At 37.5% G+C, this 19442-nt stretch overlaps 3 protein-coding genes across 3 annotated transcripts; 1 reads left to right on the top strand and 2 right to left on the bottom strand.

Moving 5' to 3' along the window:
• Window positions 1–432: 432 nt before the first annotated feature.
• Cbr-ptr-9 lies at window positions 433–4902 on the bottom strand (the record flags this gene model as incomplete). The annotated part of the gene is made up of 11 exons (XM_002642363.1): window positions 433–951; window positions 1706–2093; window positions 2142–2493; window positions 2545–2691; window positions 3279–3458; window positions 3507–3828; window positions 3879–3968; window positions 4010–4213; window positions 4386–4652; window positions 4737–4808; window positions 4858–4902. 11 exons carry the CDS (start codon window positions 4900–4902, stop codon window positions 433–435), a joined length of 2586 nt encoding a protein of 861 aa, XP_002642409.1.
• Window positions 4903–7509: 2607 nt separating this feature from the next.
• Cbr-dgk-3 lies at window positions 7510–13809 on the top strand (the record flags this gene model as incomplete). Its single annotated transcript, XM_045244365.1, has 12 exons — window positions 7510–7575; window positions 7630–7749; window positions 10007–10286; window positions 10333–10449; window positions 10502–10746; window positions 10800–11048; window positions 11097–11201; window positions 11846–12520; window positions 12564–12719; window positions 12764–12970; window positions 13023–13117; window positions 13665–13809. The coding sequence occupies 12 exons, from the start codon at window positions 7510–7512 to the stop codon at window positions 13807–13809; spliced, it is 2460 nt and encodes an 819-aa protein (XP_045093314.1).
• Window positions 13810–14217: 408 nt separating this feature from the next.
• Cbr-ina-1 lies at window positions 14218–19111 on the bottom strand (the record flags this gene model as incomplete). The annotated part of the gene is made up of 9 exons (XM_002642365.1): window positions 14218–14405; window positions 14652–14910; window positions 14958–15900; window positions 15952–16134; window positions 16440–17698; window positions 17741–17926; window positions 18570–18723; window positions 18770–18880; window positions 18951–19111. 9 exons carry the CDS (start codon window positions 19109–19111, stop codon window positions 14218–14220), a joined length of 3444 nt encoding a protein of 1147 aa, XP_002642411.1.
• Between the last annotated feature and the right edge of the window lie 331 nt (window positions 19112–19442).

The following is a 19442-nucleotide window of genomic DNA, read 5'->3' as shown; positions in this document are numbered from 1 at the left end:
CTCTCATCGACTTACCATCCCCAAACACATTGTATAACTGTGAAAGCAAAAAAAACCCAATAAAAAGTGACCATTTCATTCAAGTAGATACAAAGTGAAGAATAGTTGGCTTATTATTTTTCTGGGAGCAGACAAGAGAGACAACAACAAAAACTTATGATTGGATTTCCTCTCCGCCTGTTTTTTTCTCTCCAAAAAATGAAAAAGAGCCGCCCACTGACCGGGAAAAAATGGGAGAATTTCCATAGTAACCGAGCCAGAGCTTGGTGAGAAAATTTTGGTTTTTTCTTTGGACTTTTTGGGAAGTAACAAAAGGCGAGGGAGGTGGTAATTATTTAAAAACTTGGCATTTAGAAACTTTCAAAAGTTTAAAAATTGAAATTCGCAAGAAGAGCATAACTTTATTCACACATGAACTATCATTTCTAAAAATTATAACCCATAAAGATCTTCATAATGATTGTTTTCCTCTTCTTCCTGGTGTGGTTCATAAGCAATCATATATTCAGAATGAGGGACGATGGTATCCAGAAGGACCGGAAGAAATATCAATCCATGAAGAATTCCCAATCCAACCACAAAGAATACGGTATTCACAAAAGTTCGAACGATGTAAGAATGCACAAATGACAGTAATGATACTCCAATGGCAGTAGATAACGCGGATTGGAGAATGGGTTCAGTCATAACAAGAAGGCATTTCTTAAAATTAATTAATTTTTTTAATGAATGATAAAGATAACAAACAACCTCTAGCCGATTGTCTCTTTGAATAACAAAATGGAATGTGGTATGGGTCACATAGTCAACTGAAAATCCAACGCTCATCACTATTGTTATCATAGAAATGATATCAAGGCGGGTGTTGGTGGCTGCCAGGGCACCGATTACTCCGATATTCACGGACAGGATCGCAAAGGCAATACACATCGCTGAGACGGGGCGAGGAACCTGAAAGTATGTTTCACTATCTGAATTTAACACAAAAAAATCTGCTTTTTCAATCAGGCATTTTTCAAAAATTTTCAGATTAAGGCGCACCAGCTTGTTGTTTTATCATAATATCAGAAACATTTTTTATCAGTTGAAAGATTTTTGACATCTTTTACAGTAAATGAGATATATATGTTAAAAAATGACGGTTTGAGTGGGTTTTTATTATAGAAAAATATGGTATATCCGAAAATCACACTCGAATTCATCAAAAATTTCCCATCCCTTTCTCTCAAACATTATAAATTTGCGGAATGGTTTTTTTTTTCAGAATCCCGGGTAATAAATAAGAAACTTTCTTCGAATGTCAAAGTTTTTGCAAACTTTTGATTTTTCCGGAACTTCTGAATTTGCGGACTCTAATTTTTTCAAAATCGAACAGTCATAGATTTTCAGAGACAATTTTTTTTCGAAAATCCGAATTTCGTTTCTCATACCATCATTATAAAAAATTTAGGAAATCTCAAGCTTCGAAAACCATAACTTAATAAAGTACACCTACCGTAAAACCTGTAGTAGAAGGACCCCTCATTTTTTACTTTCATCTCTATACAAGATATCGAAAATGTGTCAACTGATGAAATGTTTGTTATGTTATCATTAACGTTTTATCTTTTAACAGCTTGTTCATATCCTCGACAGGAACCGAGATTAATTGGCTTGAAGTGGGATTTTCTATTACAGGTTTCACGGTATTCATTCGAAATCTCACCATTAAAACACAAATCGAAAGCATTGTGAGAATTGCAGAAACCACATCAATAATCACATTGTAAACCGTTGTCATTTGCTGATCCACTAACAGAAAACTGGTATCATAAACAAAACCACTGAATTGACTCGTTTCCATTATCCTCCTCATATATTCGGCTCTCGGTGAATCGTTATCTTTTCCCAGTTTTCTCACTCGAAACATCATTTTTATTGCCTCAATCCTTCCAGTCATAGTAAACCGAATATCGTTTCGAAACTTCAAATTCGGCTCTTTAGCTAGAAAAGTGTGCAGTTCATCAGAGAAATTGGATTCCGAATATTTCCGTCCCCGATGTTTCTTCTCAAATGGTTCCAGCCAGAACTCTGCGGGAGATGCGTACTCACTTCTGAAAATTTTCATTTTATGTTACTGAAACTTTTATCCTAGAATTTACCCTCCCAAATCATGATACAATTTTATCAAATCCCTTCGGATCATTGGGTCTCGAAACGAAATGTTCTCTGATCGAACCAATGCAAAACAAAATCCACCGTAGTCCGCAAATAATTTCTCTTGAGCTTCGAGCTCTCTGGAAACATACGAGTCATCTGGAGCCAAAAGCTTCAGATCCAATCCTAGAGGTAGGCCAATTGCATAATGAATTGAAGTGAAAAGATAGAGTAGAAAAACACAGAAGACGACGATTCGAGAAGGCCAAGGATTCAAGATTCGATAGAGGTATTTGGCAACAATAGAAGCGATATCGGAGTGGGTATCCGAGTTAGGTTTGAGGATTTTTGTTTCGTCTGAAAGTTAAAAACTTCTGTAATTAAAAAATAACAATTTCGGACACTCACTCGATGGTACAGTATCATAACAACAAAACACTGGATGCTTCCCTGCAACTTCTCTCCGACAACATAACGACATGACTGCGTTGAAAAATGTGACTTGAAAAAGGAACATGAAGAGAATTGCCATTGCACAGTAGGTGCAGAATACTCCTGGAAATCACCAGTGTGTGTTTTTCAAAAACGGCGTATTCTGAAATTTTTTTTAAATCGATATTTAGCAAGAAAATTTTTTCGAACTATTTTTCGAAACTTCGTTTGAACGTTCGAACCACTAAACTGGGCACGGCGCGTTCTAGGTCATTTTATTATGATGGCCTAACTTTTTGCAACTTGAGTTTTTCAGGCCGCCATGGTAAATAGCCTAGTACCGGCCTGATACTCACCGGTGTGTTTTCCAGAACACTTTCTTTACGTTATCCTTGTTAGTGGTCTAGATAAATCAATAAGTTAGGCCGACATGTCGAGTGCCGTGGGAAACGTACCAGGTGAATATCAGTTCATTTCTAGGCCATAAAAGTTGGTGGCCTAGAAAAATCAAATTGCAAAAGTTAGGCCAGCATATTAAATGATCTACAAAAAACATCAGATGCATGTTACACGACTTCTGGACCGAAGAATAGGCATAGAAAAATCGTTTTGAGAAAGTTAGGCGACTCTTTTCCACACACAAATCCTGAGTCCGTGACTTGACAAAACATTTTGAAGTCTCGTTCGAAAGTTTTAGGAAAAGAACTCACGAACTGCATGAAAATCTGAAATACTTCCGATGGCAAATGATAAGCCATCAGTCAGAGAAGTTAAGAATAAAGAAGCTGCAGACTCCGTTAGAGCGCAAATGTACCGTCTTTCCTCGTTTGCTGATTTCTTTGTCATTCGCCAACTTTTTAGCATTAGAAACATATTGTCAGTACCGATTGCTGGAATAGAACTTGAGAATTGGATAGAAGAATCCAAAAAATGCTTACAAACAACCAGAAATGGCATAATGAAAACCAGAGGAAGAAATGGATACTGTATATAAATCAGGAGAGAAGTCGATGCAATGGTGGCCATGGTTGCATTGAACATTGCGAAAAATCCAATGAATGGTTGAGACTTGACTACATGGAATGAAGAACAGGCAAACATACAAAACACCACAAGTACTAGAGAGGTCCATGGCATCCATGGTATCAGCAATTCCCCATTTCTCTCCATCTCTTTCGCTAAACTTTTTGAGGAGGACCATAAAACGGTGGAATTGGATTCTTTGTATCGAGGGATAGTAGTGAGAAACAAGTCTATCCATCTGGAAATTGAAAATCTTAAACAGTACCAAGCTTCAAATTTTCCGAATACCGTTCCGTAGACTCGCTTGCCTCCAGAATGTAAGTCATTCGAACCGCTTTAGATGACCTTATTGGAGAGTTTCCTTCAATGTCTTGGGACTAAAATCGCAATAACTTCCAGAAGAATCTCTGAAACTTACTTTTGGCACAACTTCCACGCCACCAAAAACCATGGCGTTGTCTACTACAAAGTCTCCAAATTTAAGGTTTGGATAACGGAGAAGAAATTGAATGGCGAATTCTGGGGTACTGTCTTCTAAAGCAAATGCGATGGGGTGCATTGTGCACGCTTCGTCGTCTCGGTTTCGGAGGCAGTTGGTGGCGACGTTGTCTCCTTGACGGGTCTGGAAATTTTGAGAATCTTATATTCCAAAAAAAATATTCCAAAGTTGTGAAAAACTTGTTTTTTGCTAAATTTTCTAAAACCTCGAAACTAAAATTACGAATTCCCTAAAGTCGTTCATTTTGGTGCGATTTATAGACTCCCCATAGATTCCAGAATTCATTGATTCTCACCTCCAAACCCATCACAAACTTATGCAATCGTGCCATTCTCTGAATCCCCGAAGACGATAAAATGTTGCCTTCAGGTTGCTCATCTTCAATTACAGTATACACAAACTTGGTCCCAAAAATACTATAAGTGTCTCTTTGTGTATCTCTTGGTGGAAATAAATGAATCAATTCTTTCAAATCCCTCAAACTTCTCATATCATCCGGAAGGAACACTTGAAGAGTATCGTTTGTCACATTCAAATGAAAATTTGTAACCGTTAGAGTGACTGAAAAAGAATTTCAAATCAATTTTTTTTGTATTTGGAATACCTAGAACCAAGATTAGTAGTCAAAAAATAGAAAACACAAACCAATAGAAACCGTCAAAAGTGGTGGGATGATGATGAATGGAAGTGGCCATCGGACGACTACCGTACTCTCGTACTAAAAAAGTCGATTATTCAACATAGTAAATTTTCAAACATGACATTACCTCGAAAAACTGTGAAACAACCGATTGAAAGTTGAGAGACTTCATATTTGATGACGGTTTCTTGTATTCTCGAAGTATACGGTTCTGAGCAATTAGTAGCCACGGAAGACGGGCGGGACAGGTAATTGGGAAGGACATACGCATAGCTGACCCAGATTATTAACGGGAATGAGGACTGGATGAAAGAGAGAGAGGGAGGGAAATGAATTGTGTTTGGAATGAGGAGAGAAAGTAAATGTGTTAAAAACTGAAAGTATCAAAAATGCCGTAAAACCTGTAATAGAAGGGCCCCATGAATATTGACTTTGAGCGAATTTATTTCGGTCCCTCGAAGATATAAAAAAGGTACTGAGTTTTGAATTCCCAGATTTTCCTATACTCGGAAGTTCGAAACACCAAGAATCAAAAACTGCGGAATTCCAAAACTTAAAAAGTAAAAACAAAACATTTTGATAATCGGAAACTTGCCACTTTGAACCAATAAAAAATTTGAAAAATTGAATTGTCTAGAATAACCAAGAATTTCCAGATTTTCTTTTAAGTAACATTGAAAAAAATCTAAAAATTCAAAACTTCAGAAATTTCAAATATTCCGAAAAGTTGGAGTTTTAGAAAAGCTATGAAGATTTCAAAAAAATTCGAAAATCGGAAAATTGGAAATTCGGAAATTCAGAAAACAGAAACTCGGAAGTTCGGAAATTCAAATATTTAGAACCGTTCAGAATTTGAAGTTTAGAATTTTAGAGCCTCCGAAAATTAAATTTCCAATATCGTTAAAATTTGGGGTTTCAGGAAAATTCAAAAAATTTAGAATTTATGTTTTTTATTTCTGCCCGATTCGGTCCGTATTGTTCATTCCAAACATTCCCCGAACTTTGAGAACACTTCTCGAAAAAATTACAATTTTTGGCAATCGTTTTGATTTTCGTGTTCTTTTCACAAAATTTAAGTGCCAGATCTACAACCTTTTTTTTCCCTGGATTAGTCTTGTCCATTTTTATTATAGATGTCTTGTATTTTGTTGATGACAAAAATAAGAAAGCCTAATCTCAGTTTCAGTAGAAACATCCGATCCCAGGAAGAATATTCAGGAACAATTAATCGCCAAGTTCTTCCGGATAATCCTATTATTCCAACTTGGTGTTATTTAGTAGGATTGTCTGTTGGTTTTTTGGGGTACACTCAAATATCAACCGTTCAAACGTTTTCCATGAATTATTAGAATAATTCCCAGATGTTCTACATCGCATCTTCCATCTAATCCTTTTTCCAGCTCAATAACGTCTTCATATTCATGCGCATCCACCCTTTATCCATCCACCCATCTCCCATCATTATCGAAATCCCCTTTTTATCACCACAAATCACAGTGCTAGCTCACTGAAGTTTATCAGTGTTTTCGTCTCACTGCACTTCAACGGCTTCTTAGTCTTCTTCTTCACATTTTTTCGTTTCTTTTGATTTTCAGCTCTTCTCATTTCTTTTTCCCTAAGCCTAAATCCATTTGGTGATGACGTCTTCAATTCTTTGGAAGATTAATATGCATGTTCATCTCGATTGATTTGTCTTAAGAGCTTTTGAAAGCGATTTCCATCTTTTTCCAGTTCGTTCGTACAGTAACGGAAAAAAGCCACATTTAAAAATATTCAGCTTGAAATTTCTATTTTTTGAATCCCAGAAAGTAGGTTAATGTTGTTAGCTGTGAAGTTTAAAAAAGTACAACAACGTAGCTCTACAGATTTTTATTATTTTCAGAAATTTTCAGACCAGTATGATTTTTAAAAATATATTTAGAATTGCCATGTTGTACTGTAAATGTAAAACCTGTAATAGAAGCCCCCAACCTTTGAGCCAATTTTCCTAAATTCCCCTGAGAGACCTGAAAAGTTCTCAACGGATAAAATGTTTATCATAGTATCATAAGAGTTTTGTCAGTTGTCACATTTTTGATATCTTTCATTGGAACAGAGATAATTAAGCTCAAACTTGACATTGTGGGGGACCTTCAAATTTTTTGCTGTCGTACTTTTCTTGCTACTGTATCTTTTTCTCTAAACGAAAAGCACTTTAAGAATCTGAAAATTGTTAGTCTCACTAATCCTAATATCCTAATTGCCCTATTCTCAATCCGTTTAGTCCAGAAAAATCGGATATTATCTCTTCTTACGTCATCAAACAGAACTTTGCCTGTCTCGTCTCATTTTTCCGTTTTTCCTCCCATTTATTTTCTTTTTATTCCATTTTTATTTCTTGCAAAGCGACAGAGGTGTCGATTGATTCGTTCGCGTGACTCTTTCTCTCTGAAAAACCGGGGCGAGCGGGATTAGGCGAGGTGCTCCACAGCTTCTCCCCTTCCCTAGGCTCCGTCCTCTTTTGAAGAAGGAGGGGCTTTGAAAAAGAACAAGAAGAAGAGCTTTTGACATGAGATAGAGAAAAGGAGAGGCCAATCTTGTCAAACGTATTAAAAGTGTATTTATAAATGTGTTAATATACATAATATCAGGAGAGAAAAAAGAGGATTTGCTCCTCAGCTTCTCTTCTTCTTTTTTCTTTTCTTTTTTTTTCTTTTTCACACCTCATCATCCGCATATTAATTCCTTTTTTCTTCCATATATCCATAAACCAATATATTTTCATTTTTTACAGAGAAAAATGCTATTATCACCTGAGCAGTTCTCGAGGCTCAGCGAATATGCAGCATGTAAGTTCCTGGAAAAGGTGAACACCTGAATCTTTTGAAAATATCAAAAAGGAAAAGGAATCTGAAAAGAGCCGAAAAACCTCACACAAACGCAAATCCAATTTGCAGACTCACGGCGGAAGTTGAAAGATATGTTGAGCGATTTTCAGCAGGATGGAAAGTTCTACTCGTATCTTTCGGTTGATGGACAGGTAAGGAGACAGGAATGTTGATTATTGGGATTAGAGAGGAACAAATAAACCTAAGAGGCATAGTTTATAGAACAGTAGCACAGGTAAAACTTGTTTGTTTTATGATTCAAGAGAACTGATATGTAGTAGAAAATATAACTGCCGTAATACCTGTAATAGTAGGGGCCTCTAACTTTTAAATTTGAGCCAATGTCTTTCGGTTTTTGTCAATAGTATACAAAATTTGTCAACTGCTAAACTGTTTTTCGTAATTACCAACACTTTATTAGTTAACGAAAATTTTAAATTTTTAACAGGAACCGAGATTGGTTAAAAATCAAAAGTTAGGATGCCTTCTATTACGGATCTAACGGTGTTTAGATTTTGAGAGAAAGTTCGGGTTTATGAATTTTTATTAGTCCCAAAGGCGAAAGATTCGTCCAAAAAGTATTACATTTTTTGCATAATTTAGCATCGTAACTAGTTTTTTTTTCGCTTCTTAAAAATGAGGTCGCATTGATGCTCGACTTTGAAGCAATTTTTCTTAATTCTTGTGAACGATATCAAAAAGTGGTCATATGACAAAATGCTTATCATAATATAAAATATATTTTATCAGTTGACTTTTTTTGGTATCTTTCACACTAATTGAGATAATATCGTCAAAGTTGATGGTTAGCAATTTGTCTGATAACGCTCATACCTCGAGCTAAAAAATACGCAAAACCTGAAATAGAACTGCCCCCTAACTTTTCACTTTGAACCAATTTATCTCGGTTCCTGTGAAATATATCAAAAAAGGGCTCAACTGACAAAATACTTTTGATATTATGATGAACATTTTGTCACTTGATCACATTTTGATATCTTTTTCAGGAACCGAGCTATTTGAGATTAAAGTTGACTGCTCATACGTGTTCATAATTTTCAGTTTTTTTTCTACAGTACTCCTCCAGTAAAATTTTGGACACAGTTCTAGATCCTGTAGACCTCTGGGGATTTTCTAACCATGTCATTAAAATAATCCAGATCTCCTTCAGACTCTTTTATCAGATCAAACTGAAAAGTTTATCCCTTATCAGTCTTATAGCAAATTCTAAAACTACATTTCTAAGCTGGTGCAGATCGATTGGTATTTGTGATAATATCATATTTTGATAATATGTTTTGATCTGTTTGAAACATCCTGCTTTAGTTATCCGAATTGATAACGATGAGACAAATTATTAATAGTTTTATGAGCATCTGCAACTAGTTTCCTTGTACTCTTTGTGCTCCCAATGACCACCAAGTTCAGAAGACCCAATTTCCGGAAATTTCCATTCCTCTATTTTTTGCCCTTATGATAGTATTCCCGACCCCGTCAAAGCCCGATTCTAAGTTCTATATATGTATCAAAAGTGAAATAAGCGGAAATCGATTTCCCGTTTTCTGTTTTTATTTTTGTTGATGGTCGTGGTGTGCTCCGAGAGGAGCTCTGTGAAAAATGAAGAGGTGACATGCGATAGGGAAAGGGGAAAATAGAGGAGAAGAACTGGTATAGGGCACGTCTTCTGCAATCTATATACATTTCTTCTCATTAGTAATCTCTCGTGTTTATATCAGGTGACACGTTCCGGTTGGTTAAGGGAAGGGAGGGGGTGGGTTGAGATCTTGAAGATCGTGCTCAGTGGTTTCCAAGCAGCAGAAAATGTAGTGGAGATTTGATTTAAAAGAGAATGGAAGTACAATAATCAGAGAGAGGGAAATCAGAATCTGGTGTTCCAAAATAATATTTTGTGCATTTATAGAAATGTAGTTTTGTGGTTTTGATTTGGGTCTGATCTGTACATTCTTTGAATGATAGCTGGAAATTTCTGGAAAACCTCTGTATAAAAAAAAATTTGGAAAACCTCTGTATTAAAAAAAAGAGCAAGAAAATTTGTTTTGAAAAACGTTCCACAAAAATCACTGTGCAAAAATTCGAGGGTGAGCGGGGCTTACGTTCGGTAGCGAATTCCTTGAAGGAGCATGTATTCTTACTATAGTAATTTTTCTGGACTTTTTTCGTTTTTTCGATGGATTCACCCACGAGCCGCCCACCCTCGATTTTTCGGCCTCAACGCGTATTCTGATGAAAACTAAAAAATACGGCCCTGCCCAGAAAATGCTGTATTTGTAAAAACAAAATTGAAAGCACAGAAAACATGTTGAATTGAATTGATGATTTCCCTCTTACATCAACACACAAAGCACAACTGTCAAAAACACTTTTCAAAAAATTCCGAACCATTTTCAGACAATCAACATTGATGGATTCCGTGCCTTCCTCATTGACTATTTCGGTGCGGATCTTCCTAGTGATCTTGTAGATCAATTATTTCTCTCATTCTCCAAACCACCAATAAAAGAACGAAGAACTAGTCTTTTCGAGGATGCCATCTCCACAGTTAGAGCCAAATTCACAGAATCGATAACTGGTCGAATGGGCGGCCTGAATATTGCAGGAGGATCTGGACAGCAAACCGACAGGAGTCAAGGAAGTGAACCACAAGCGCTGGTTTGTATTCCGGAAGATGGTAGGGGTTACTGTAGTGTAACAAATAATTGGATGGTTTGATTCAGATGTGATGGGCCCACGAGCTCCCAGTACGGATCCACAAGAGCCGAGAATCCCATTGAAGCCATTAATCTGTACGCTATCACTTTTGGAAGCCGACACCCCGGAGAACAAATTGGATGGTAATTCATTACAGGGTTAATCAACTAATATTAAAATAATTCCTGTTTTCAGTGGTCTTCCATGTTTACGATTCGGATGGAAATGGGTTCCTTGACAAATCGGAAATCGACGGAATCATTGAACAAATGATGAATGTGGCAAGGTATCAACAATGGGACACTATTGAATTGGAGCAGATTATTCGCCAAATGATGGTTGATATTGATTATGATAACGATGGAATCGTGTCGTTTGACGAATGGAGACGAGGAGGACTCACCAATATTCCACTTTTAGTTTTACTTGGTTTTGATACGGTTTGTTCTTTTTGGAGGTGCAGAAGTTGTATTTTACCTATTTGAGCTTACAGGAAATGAAAGAAGACGGATCTCATGTCTGGCGTCTCCGCCATTTCACTAAACCAACCTATTGCAATGCTTGCTGTAGTATTTTGGTTGGATGGGGTGGAAAACAAGGACTCAGTTGTTCATGTAAGATTTTCTTACTTGGTTTTTCAAAACTTCATTCTCTATTACAGTATGCAAATACACGGTCCATGAAAGATGTGTTCGTTCGGCAGCAACCAATTGCATTCGAACTTATTCCAGTAGACAGCAGGGTGAGGGAATTTTTTTAAAAAATATTAGAAGTTATATTTTTAGACAAGCTGTATCATCACTGGCAGGATGCAAACGCTGCGGCAAAGTGTGTGAAATGCAAAGCAACTGTTGGAGTTTTCCAAGGGAAAGGGTGTCGTTGGTGTCATAATTATGTGAGTTTTTCTAAAACGGCTCATTTCAATTGTTTGCTCTCTAGGGTATTTCCCATGGTGGCCTAATTTTTTCACACGAATTTCCCCTGCCACCATAATTTATGGACTTGATAATATACTAGGTGAATAAGAGGCCATATCCAGGCAATTCACCTGGGTGGCCTAGAAAATCCAACTGGAAAAAGTTAGGCCACCATGTTAATGGCCTGGAAAACTATCAGGTGGATATGAATCAATTTCTACTCTATCTACCATGATGTAAAATTTTGAAAGTTCGTTCGAAAATGTTGAAAAAACCGAAAAACACACACAGCCTAATTTTTGCCAACAATTAACAATGATATTTCTAAATCAAACTATAAAAAGTATAATTTTACACTCTAATCAATCAAACTGAAATATTCAAAAGAGTTGCAAGTTTCAAACTCTGCTCATTATTTATTTAAAGGTCATCCACCCAATTAGCACTGAAGTTTATTTTGCATCTTGTTTACAAAAGTATTCAAAAAGTGCAAAGTTTTATGAATTAGCTTTGTTTTGGAACTGCAACAGGAAACTATGTACTATTAGGCAAATATTTTGAGCCAAACACACATTTTCTGAGACCAAAAAATATAGAAAAATAGAAAAACTATAAATTTCAGGTCCACCATCGATGTATGTCAGCTCTAGCTCAAGAATGTGATCTTGGAGCTCTGGTCCACCATATTCTACCACCAACTCATATTTTCCCTGCGTTCCTCGAAAGAAAAACGTCGACTTCTCTCAAAAATCACAATTTTGGATCTCATAGTGCCAGTCTTCTTCAAGCGATCTCTCCAAGCAACGATTGTAGACCTCTTCTTGTCCTTGTGAATCCGAAATCCGGTGGTAAACAGGGTGTGAAAATTCTTCAAAAGTTCGAGTATCTTCTCAATCCCCGTCAGGTTTATGATTTGAGTAAAACTGGTCCCGAGCCGGGACTTCAACTATTTTCAACACTCAAAAACTGTAATATTCTGGTTTGTGGAGGTGATGGAACAATTGGATGGGTACTCGAATCGATGGATAAGATGACATTTCCACATGGACGTCCACCGGTTGCAGTACTGCCATTGGGAACTGGAAATGATTTGGCAAGATGTTTGAGATGGGGAGGAGGTTATGAAAATGAGAATTTGCATAAGATTCTGGAGCAAATTGAAAAGTCAAGTCTCATTGATATGGATCGATGGCAGATTAAAATCGAGATTACGGAAAATAAAAGTGCTCGAAGAGCTAGTGAGAAAGGAGATTCGCCGCCTTATAGTATTATCAATAACTATTTTTCCATTGGAGTGGTTAGTCAAAGCTTCTAGAAACTTAAGATAATTAGCTTTTCAGGACGCCTCGATTGCTCACAGATTCCATGTGATGCGTGAGAAATTTCCCGAGAAGTTCAACAGTCGAATGCGTAATAAGCTGTGGTATTTTGAGTTGGGAACCAGTGAAACTCTCTCGAGTTCCTGCAAAAACCTTCATGAGCAGATTGATATTTTGGTGGGTTCAATTTTTAAAATTATCCCTATTTTTCCAAATTTCAGTGCGACGGGGAGTCTATCGATCTTGGACAAGACGCATCTCTCGAAGGTATCGCTCTTCTAAACATTCCATCAATTTACGGTGGATCGAATTTATGGGGAAGAAGTAGGAAATCCAAAGGACGAATGCCAGGACTATTCCCGATGAAAAATGCGGAGAAAATGCAACTGCAGACTAGGGTTCAGGATATTGGAGATGGACTGATTGAGGTTAGGGCAATTAACGGAAAATTTTTAACTTATTAAGATTTTCGATTTTCAGTTAGTCGGACTGGAATCAGCGATGCAAATGGGACAGATCAAAGCGGGTGTTCGTGGAGCAAGGCGTCTTTCTCAATGCTCCACAGTTGTTATTCAGTGAGTAATTTCTATTATCAGTCTTTAAGCTCAGAGTGTGATTTTCAATACGTTCGAACCACTTTTCGAAAAATTATAAAATGGGATTTCAAATGTTTTTAATCGATGTTGAAAATCACACACTCCGGTTACCTGTGAGGAATAGAATGGTCTAATATTCTCAACATGTCTTTCTAGGCCACCGTAGTAGATGATACTATGTGTTTTTCAGCTCATTTAACATGGTGGCATCACTTTCGCTAATTGAATATGCTAGGCCACCATGCCGAACGGACTAGAAATGGTTTGATATTGACCTGGTAGATTTCCTAGGCGATTGAACATGGTAGCCTAGCTTTCGCTAGTTGAGTTTCTGAGCTACCATGTTACATGGCCTAGAAATGGCTTGATAGTCACTTGGCAGGTTTTCTGGCCATTCCGTTGTCTCACTTTTGCAAGTTGAATTTACTAGGCCATCATAAGAAATGATCACGAAATGAAGAACTTTTCGAAATTAGTCGTTTTCGAAAAACAAAAAATGTTCAAGAATTGATTTTTCAAATTCCAGAACTCACAAATCATTTCCAATGCAAATCGACGGGGAACCCTGGATGCAACCACCATGCATCATCCAAATCACACACAAAAATCAGGCAAAAATGCTAGTTGGTGAGTTCCCTCTAATTAGTCTAATTATACTAACTTTTGACTAATTAACAGCTGCAGCTCCACGAAAACGCAGCTCATGGATGCTTCTAAAAAGGCAATCGACTAATGATGATAATTGATGGTTTTAAATTGTACTCTCTGTCCAAGCAACAATAATTTATTTATTAAATAATTTAATTTACACATGCAGTCATTTTTCTGGAAAATGGCGAAAAATGTTTAAAAAATGGCACCGGTTGTGATTTTTGCCAAGGGATACCTTGGCTACAAGAGAAGGGGAGTCATGAAATAATTTCAATAAATATAAGTTACGAAAAAATTGGTCCTAAAACGAAGAACGGGAAAAATGTATCACATATAACAAAAGAGGAAAAAAACAAAGTGAATTTTGAGAATCACAGAGATCCGAAAAAAGACATAGAGAGGGAAAAGAGAAGAAAAAAGAAGAGCACCTATAGCCCTGTATCTGCCCATTGCTCGCGTTCATGTCGTAACTGAGCAGTGTACAATGATGGTTGATCCATGCGTTTCCGTTTGAAGAAACCACATTTATATAGGCAAAAACTGATAAGAAATACGATAAGGAATCCGATGATAGCAGCTACAACAATGATCCACCACGGGATGGGTCGGGAGTCACCTGGAAATTTTGACATAAAATTTTGAAAAAAAAATTCTAGAAGACTAGGTTCCACAATTTTGGGAATCCGCCACAATCAGAAAATAGAGCCGATAATTTGAATCTTGTGAAAGACAAGTTTCATGGCCATATTCATTACAGTAACCTTTTTTGGGGCTATAATCTTTTCTAAAAGTTTAGCAGAAAGACGTTTTCGAAGTCTTATCTAAAAACCTGACGAAAAACCTCGAAACTTCAAAAACTCACCAATTGTAGGCCGATCTGGATCTGCTGACGTCGTTACTGATGCTTGATTATTATCCGGATTGTCATCGATCCCTTGTGAAGTATCTAATTCCAATCGTCCGAATGACTTGACCTTTACACTTTCCACACCAGAAAAATCTTCTACAAAAGTGGAATTCCATAATCGAGCACGGAAATCGACGACGATAGCAGAGTTAGCATCGAGGAAATCGAAGTGGCAGACAACGGTGAAACAGTTAGCCGTTTTTTCTTGGCAACTCTGAAAAAAGTCAGTTAGGAAATTCTCTGGTTCATTGGAATACTTACCAAGTTATGAACTTCTCTCTTGATTCCACCATCGGCGCTAGCAAAGAAATTGAAATTGAACATTTTCGCAAGGGTATGCCTGAATCCACGTTCTTCCTCTTCTTCAGACGTTCTGAGTTCTCCAGATTCCTCTTGATACTTCACATCCTCTTCATCAAGTGATCGTTTGTATCTATGCTCAATTCTGTGGGGAGTTGTTTCTTGTGTACTGTATTTTGTATTCAGTTTGATATCCGCCGGATTCACATATTCATATTTCTGCTCGATGGAGCATTTCCTCACTTCTCTGGTTCCATCTGTGAATTCAGTGGTGATGGTTGGTACATCCAGAAGATACAGTGCCCATTTTCCTCTTCCAAATCTTGAATGAACCTGATATGGCCAATCGAACTTCGCAACCACATTTCTAACAGTCCATGGTCCATGATTAGTGATTGTGTAGTTGTGTCTAACCATTGTTCCGATATCTTCTTCCAATTCAAGTTCAGATTCCGCTTTAGCTTTTCCTCCGAAGAACACTCTATCCGGCGTACTGATTCCATAAATTTCCAACTCTGCTTTCTTAATAATCTGAACCTCTGCTTCCCACTTATTATCTTTCAACTCCTCTTCAGTCTCCTGTGACGTTGAGTTCACATGAGCCACAAATTTCAGAGCCTTCCCGATGCCTTCTGTCCTTCCACGTGTCAATTTGAATTGAATTGTGAAATGATGTTTGGATCCTCCATTCATCGGATTACCAAGTGGCAAATGCACAATATTCTTTCCAATTGTCTCGGCAATCATCCGTTTTGCTCCGTTCACTTGAGGCAATTCCAGCTCCTCCTCGTTATATTCCAAATAGAAATTCGCTTGATAAGCCTTTTCTTTTTTGTTCTCAACAGTGAATGTCACATCAAGATAATCCTTTTCTCCGACATTTGACACATATCCATTGGCGGTTCTGCAAAAACAAATAAATATTGAAAATTTGAAAAATCTTAAAATCTCTTACAATGGAATATCCTTGAAGGTTGCCTTCAATGACAAATCCGTCTGACACGTGTGATCCTCTCCGCAAAGTGTGTTGAATGGAACATCGAATTCGTAAGAGGCTCCGTACTTATTGAGCACCGGGAAGTGCTTCAAATCGACAACTTGGCTTCCTTGTGGGGGTTGGATCGGCTTCTTTTCGTTTCTGCAAGGAAAAGATGATGATGTAAGGGAGGAGAATTATTTGGACATTTTAGTTGTTAGTGCAGGGATCCTTCTGATCATCGATGTACCCTTGCTCGATGTGCCCTTGGATACTGAACCCCGAAGTTTTTTTTTCGAAATTAGAAGTTTTTAAACTACGAAAAGTATTTTTGAATTACAAAAAGTAAAAATTCCGAAAAATTCCGAAAAGGCAATTCTGAACATCCCCGGAGAGATTTTGGAACAATTGAAGAACATGATCTTCTAATAGAGCCTTTGCCAGTCTACATTTCTCCTATCACTTACCGAATGCTAACTGTGAATCGGAACTTGAGCGGAGTAATCCAGTCTTTTGCTTCTTGAATTGGCAAATAAATATTCTGACGATACGTTCTCTTCTGTACATGACTGTTACTTCCACATGGCCAAGTGTAGTTGTGTGAATGACTTCCTTCGATAAATCCACGAGCAGTGGTATCAGCTCGATACGGAATCGCCTCAAGATTACACATGAAGACGTCAGAGGAGAAGTCGACGAGTTCAGCACCACGCGTTGTCTCCTCATCTACATAGATCACCATTTCCAGAGGGAAACAGGTTTTGGAGCCACGTGGACAATTGACACCCTTATCTATATCAATCATTCGGGTCTGCATTTTGTGCTTGGCATCTATGCTAATAACTGGACGAGCTCGAAGAAGAGCCACAAAGTTTTTAGAAGGAGATCCAACGAGAAGATCTGGATAACCATTCTCATCCATATCAGATCCACCGGATAGAGAGAATCCAAAGGATCTCATTCCTTCTGGAAGATTTGGCAACTCATTTCCCTTTATCACTTGAGCAGGCTTCTTGCGGAATTTGTCAATACTTTTGGTTCCAAGATAGATATAGACCGCTCCGGTTCCATCGAATGCAAATGGCGCACCAACGGCAAAATCATTGAGCCCATTTTTGTCTCCATCCACATTTCCTAACTTTGTAATTGATAACCCAAATTGTGAATAGAAATCTGGATTTTTGATCACTTTTGGGGGATGGAAGACCAGGTGAGATTCGTGTTTCTGTCTTTGGACTCCTTGAGAGAAATAAACGTAGACGATTCCTCCGAAATTTCCATCGATTCCAGTCCGATGTTCAAATGGAGCACCAACAATTAGGTCATCAAACCCATCTCCGTTCAAATCAACAACCTCAATTGAATATCCAAATGCTGATCCCATTGCAGTTCCATTGATGATAAACTTGTCTTCATTTAGAGTCAGTTTTGAACTGGAATCCTGAATAAACGGAAGGAATATCACAGCTCCATGTTCGCCATATCTCGTTGCTCCGGAAACTACAGTAATCGGTTTCCCATCTTCATACCAGAATCCGAATCTTCCGATGTCTACTGAATATCCCAGATAGTCATGAGCAACGAGTCGCGTTCGAATGCTATCCTCTGCTGGCTGATTCATCGTGTACTTTTCAACGACGGAATCGAAAATGCTAGCTGACGATTTCTTGGCGAAAACACCACCCGTCCACTTTACACTTCCAATCAGACCAGTCACAACGGTATCCTAAAAACAAGATTTCAGATTTATCATTTTACAAAAAATTACCTGAGTGATAGCCGCCGAGAACCCTTCCATACAGCCTCCATACTCGTTGTGTCTGTCCGTTGTCGGAAGATTCTTTTGAGCACATGTTGAGTAAGTAGATTGGAGACGAAGATTGGATTCGAGTTCGTAGCAAGCGCCTTGAGGGTAGGCGGCGGTTTGATGGTAGCGAATCAAAGGAGCACATACCTGAAAATTGGAAGATAGGAGATAAGTTTTGTTTAGTTTCAAGGTTAACCTGAATTCTAGATCTCATAGATACTTTAAACTGAATAACCTAAATCGGAACTTAAGATGTTGTAAGACTCCTGGATGTTTCGAGAATTCGAATTTTCGCTCTAATCAATTGGAATTTTTAGCCTTTTAAAAATTTCAGGAATGTTGGGAATTCCAAAAATCCTACAGATACAAAAAACGGATGATTTCAAAAAATCAAAATCATTATTCCGGTTTTCCAGAAAGAAAATATTAGAGAATTCAGAAATTTTCATTTTTTCTAAAATTTTCTATGCTATCTTTTCAACTCCAATTAAATTAAAAATTCAATCATTTCATCCCATTTTTCTGAATATTTTTTTTCAAATTTTCTTAATTTCTGAATTTTCTTATTTTCTTTTGAATTTTCGAAAATATCGAATTTTTATATGAAATGTTTTGGATTTTTGGATTTTTTAGAATTTCTAAAAATTTTAGAAATTTCAAAAAGCCGAAAAATCTGAGGATCAGAAAAAAAATTAAATACGAAAATAACCGACTGGAAACTTTCAAACTTCAGATTTTAAATCTTATAGCTCTTCTAAACCACCAATTTTCAAAATCCCAAAATTCTCACCAGAGCACTTCCATTCTTGGTTCCCTTTGAAACAATCGTCGATGCCAACAATTGATCATTCTTTCCCAATGGATGCACCGTCCTTCCTCGTGTCTCGTTCGGTCGTTTCGCGTAGTCCTCAGAGTTGTCGTATTCGAAACGCACCTGTTCACACCTGCAAATATCATGTTTCTTAATCAATCATTCCGAGAGAGACCCACCAATGCTGTGATCCAGTATTATAAAATGTGTTGATATCGCACGAGTACATTGCACCCGCTCGTTCGGTTCCCGTTTGTCCAGACTCGCCACGTGGCGCACCGATTAGCATTCTGAAAATGAACAAGGGTTAAGGATCATGATTTTAGAGTTCGTGTTCTAGAATAGGAAACAAAGACTTACACAGGCTTCTCTCCTTTAAAATGCTCGGCAACCGAGTATCCGAAATTGGTCCCTTTGGGACCAAACCTGTAAATCGGCGCATTCACATCGAGATTGAACGATTTGACGACACAGCTGAGAGAAACTAGTAGGGCCCATCCAATTAGACATTTTTCCCGCATCCTTCGATTTTTGGAATTTCAGCTCATGTAGGGAGTTTGAGAGGGTTAATAGCTGAAAGATTAATTGATAAGAAAGTAGAAAACGAAGCTTCTAGAATGTAACGATGAGCAATCAAATCTTTCATAAGGAAGCATAGAACGGATTTTAGCTTTTTTTTTTTCAAAGAAAGTTTTGGACAGAGCAAGCTGATGGTATAAGAATGAAGAGAAAGCCGGATCTTATACTTTCTGTTACACCTTACAGGTTTTGATTCAATCAAAATAAATGATAATATAAATGTGGGGGAGTGTGAATTGTATCATTCTGAAGATGACTCATCAATTGGCGGGT

This window comes from Caenorhabditis briggsae (genome assembly GCF_000004555.2).
Source record: "Caenorhabditis briggsae complete genome, chrIII, whole genome shotgun sequence".
In the NCBI taxonomy this organism is placed as follows: Eukaryota; Metazoa; Nematoda; class Chromadorea; order Rhabditida; family Rhabditidae; genus Caenorhabditis; species Caenorhabditis briggsae.
This window is presented reverse-complemented; position numbering and strand designations above follow the sequence as displayed.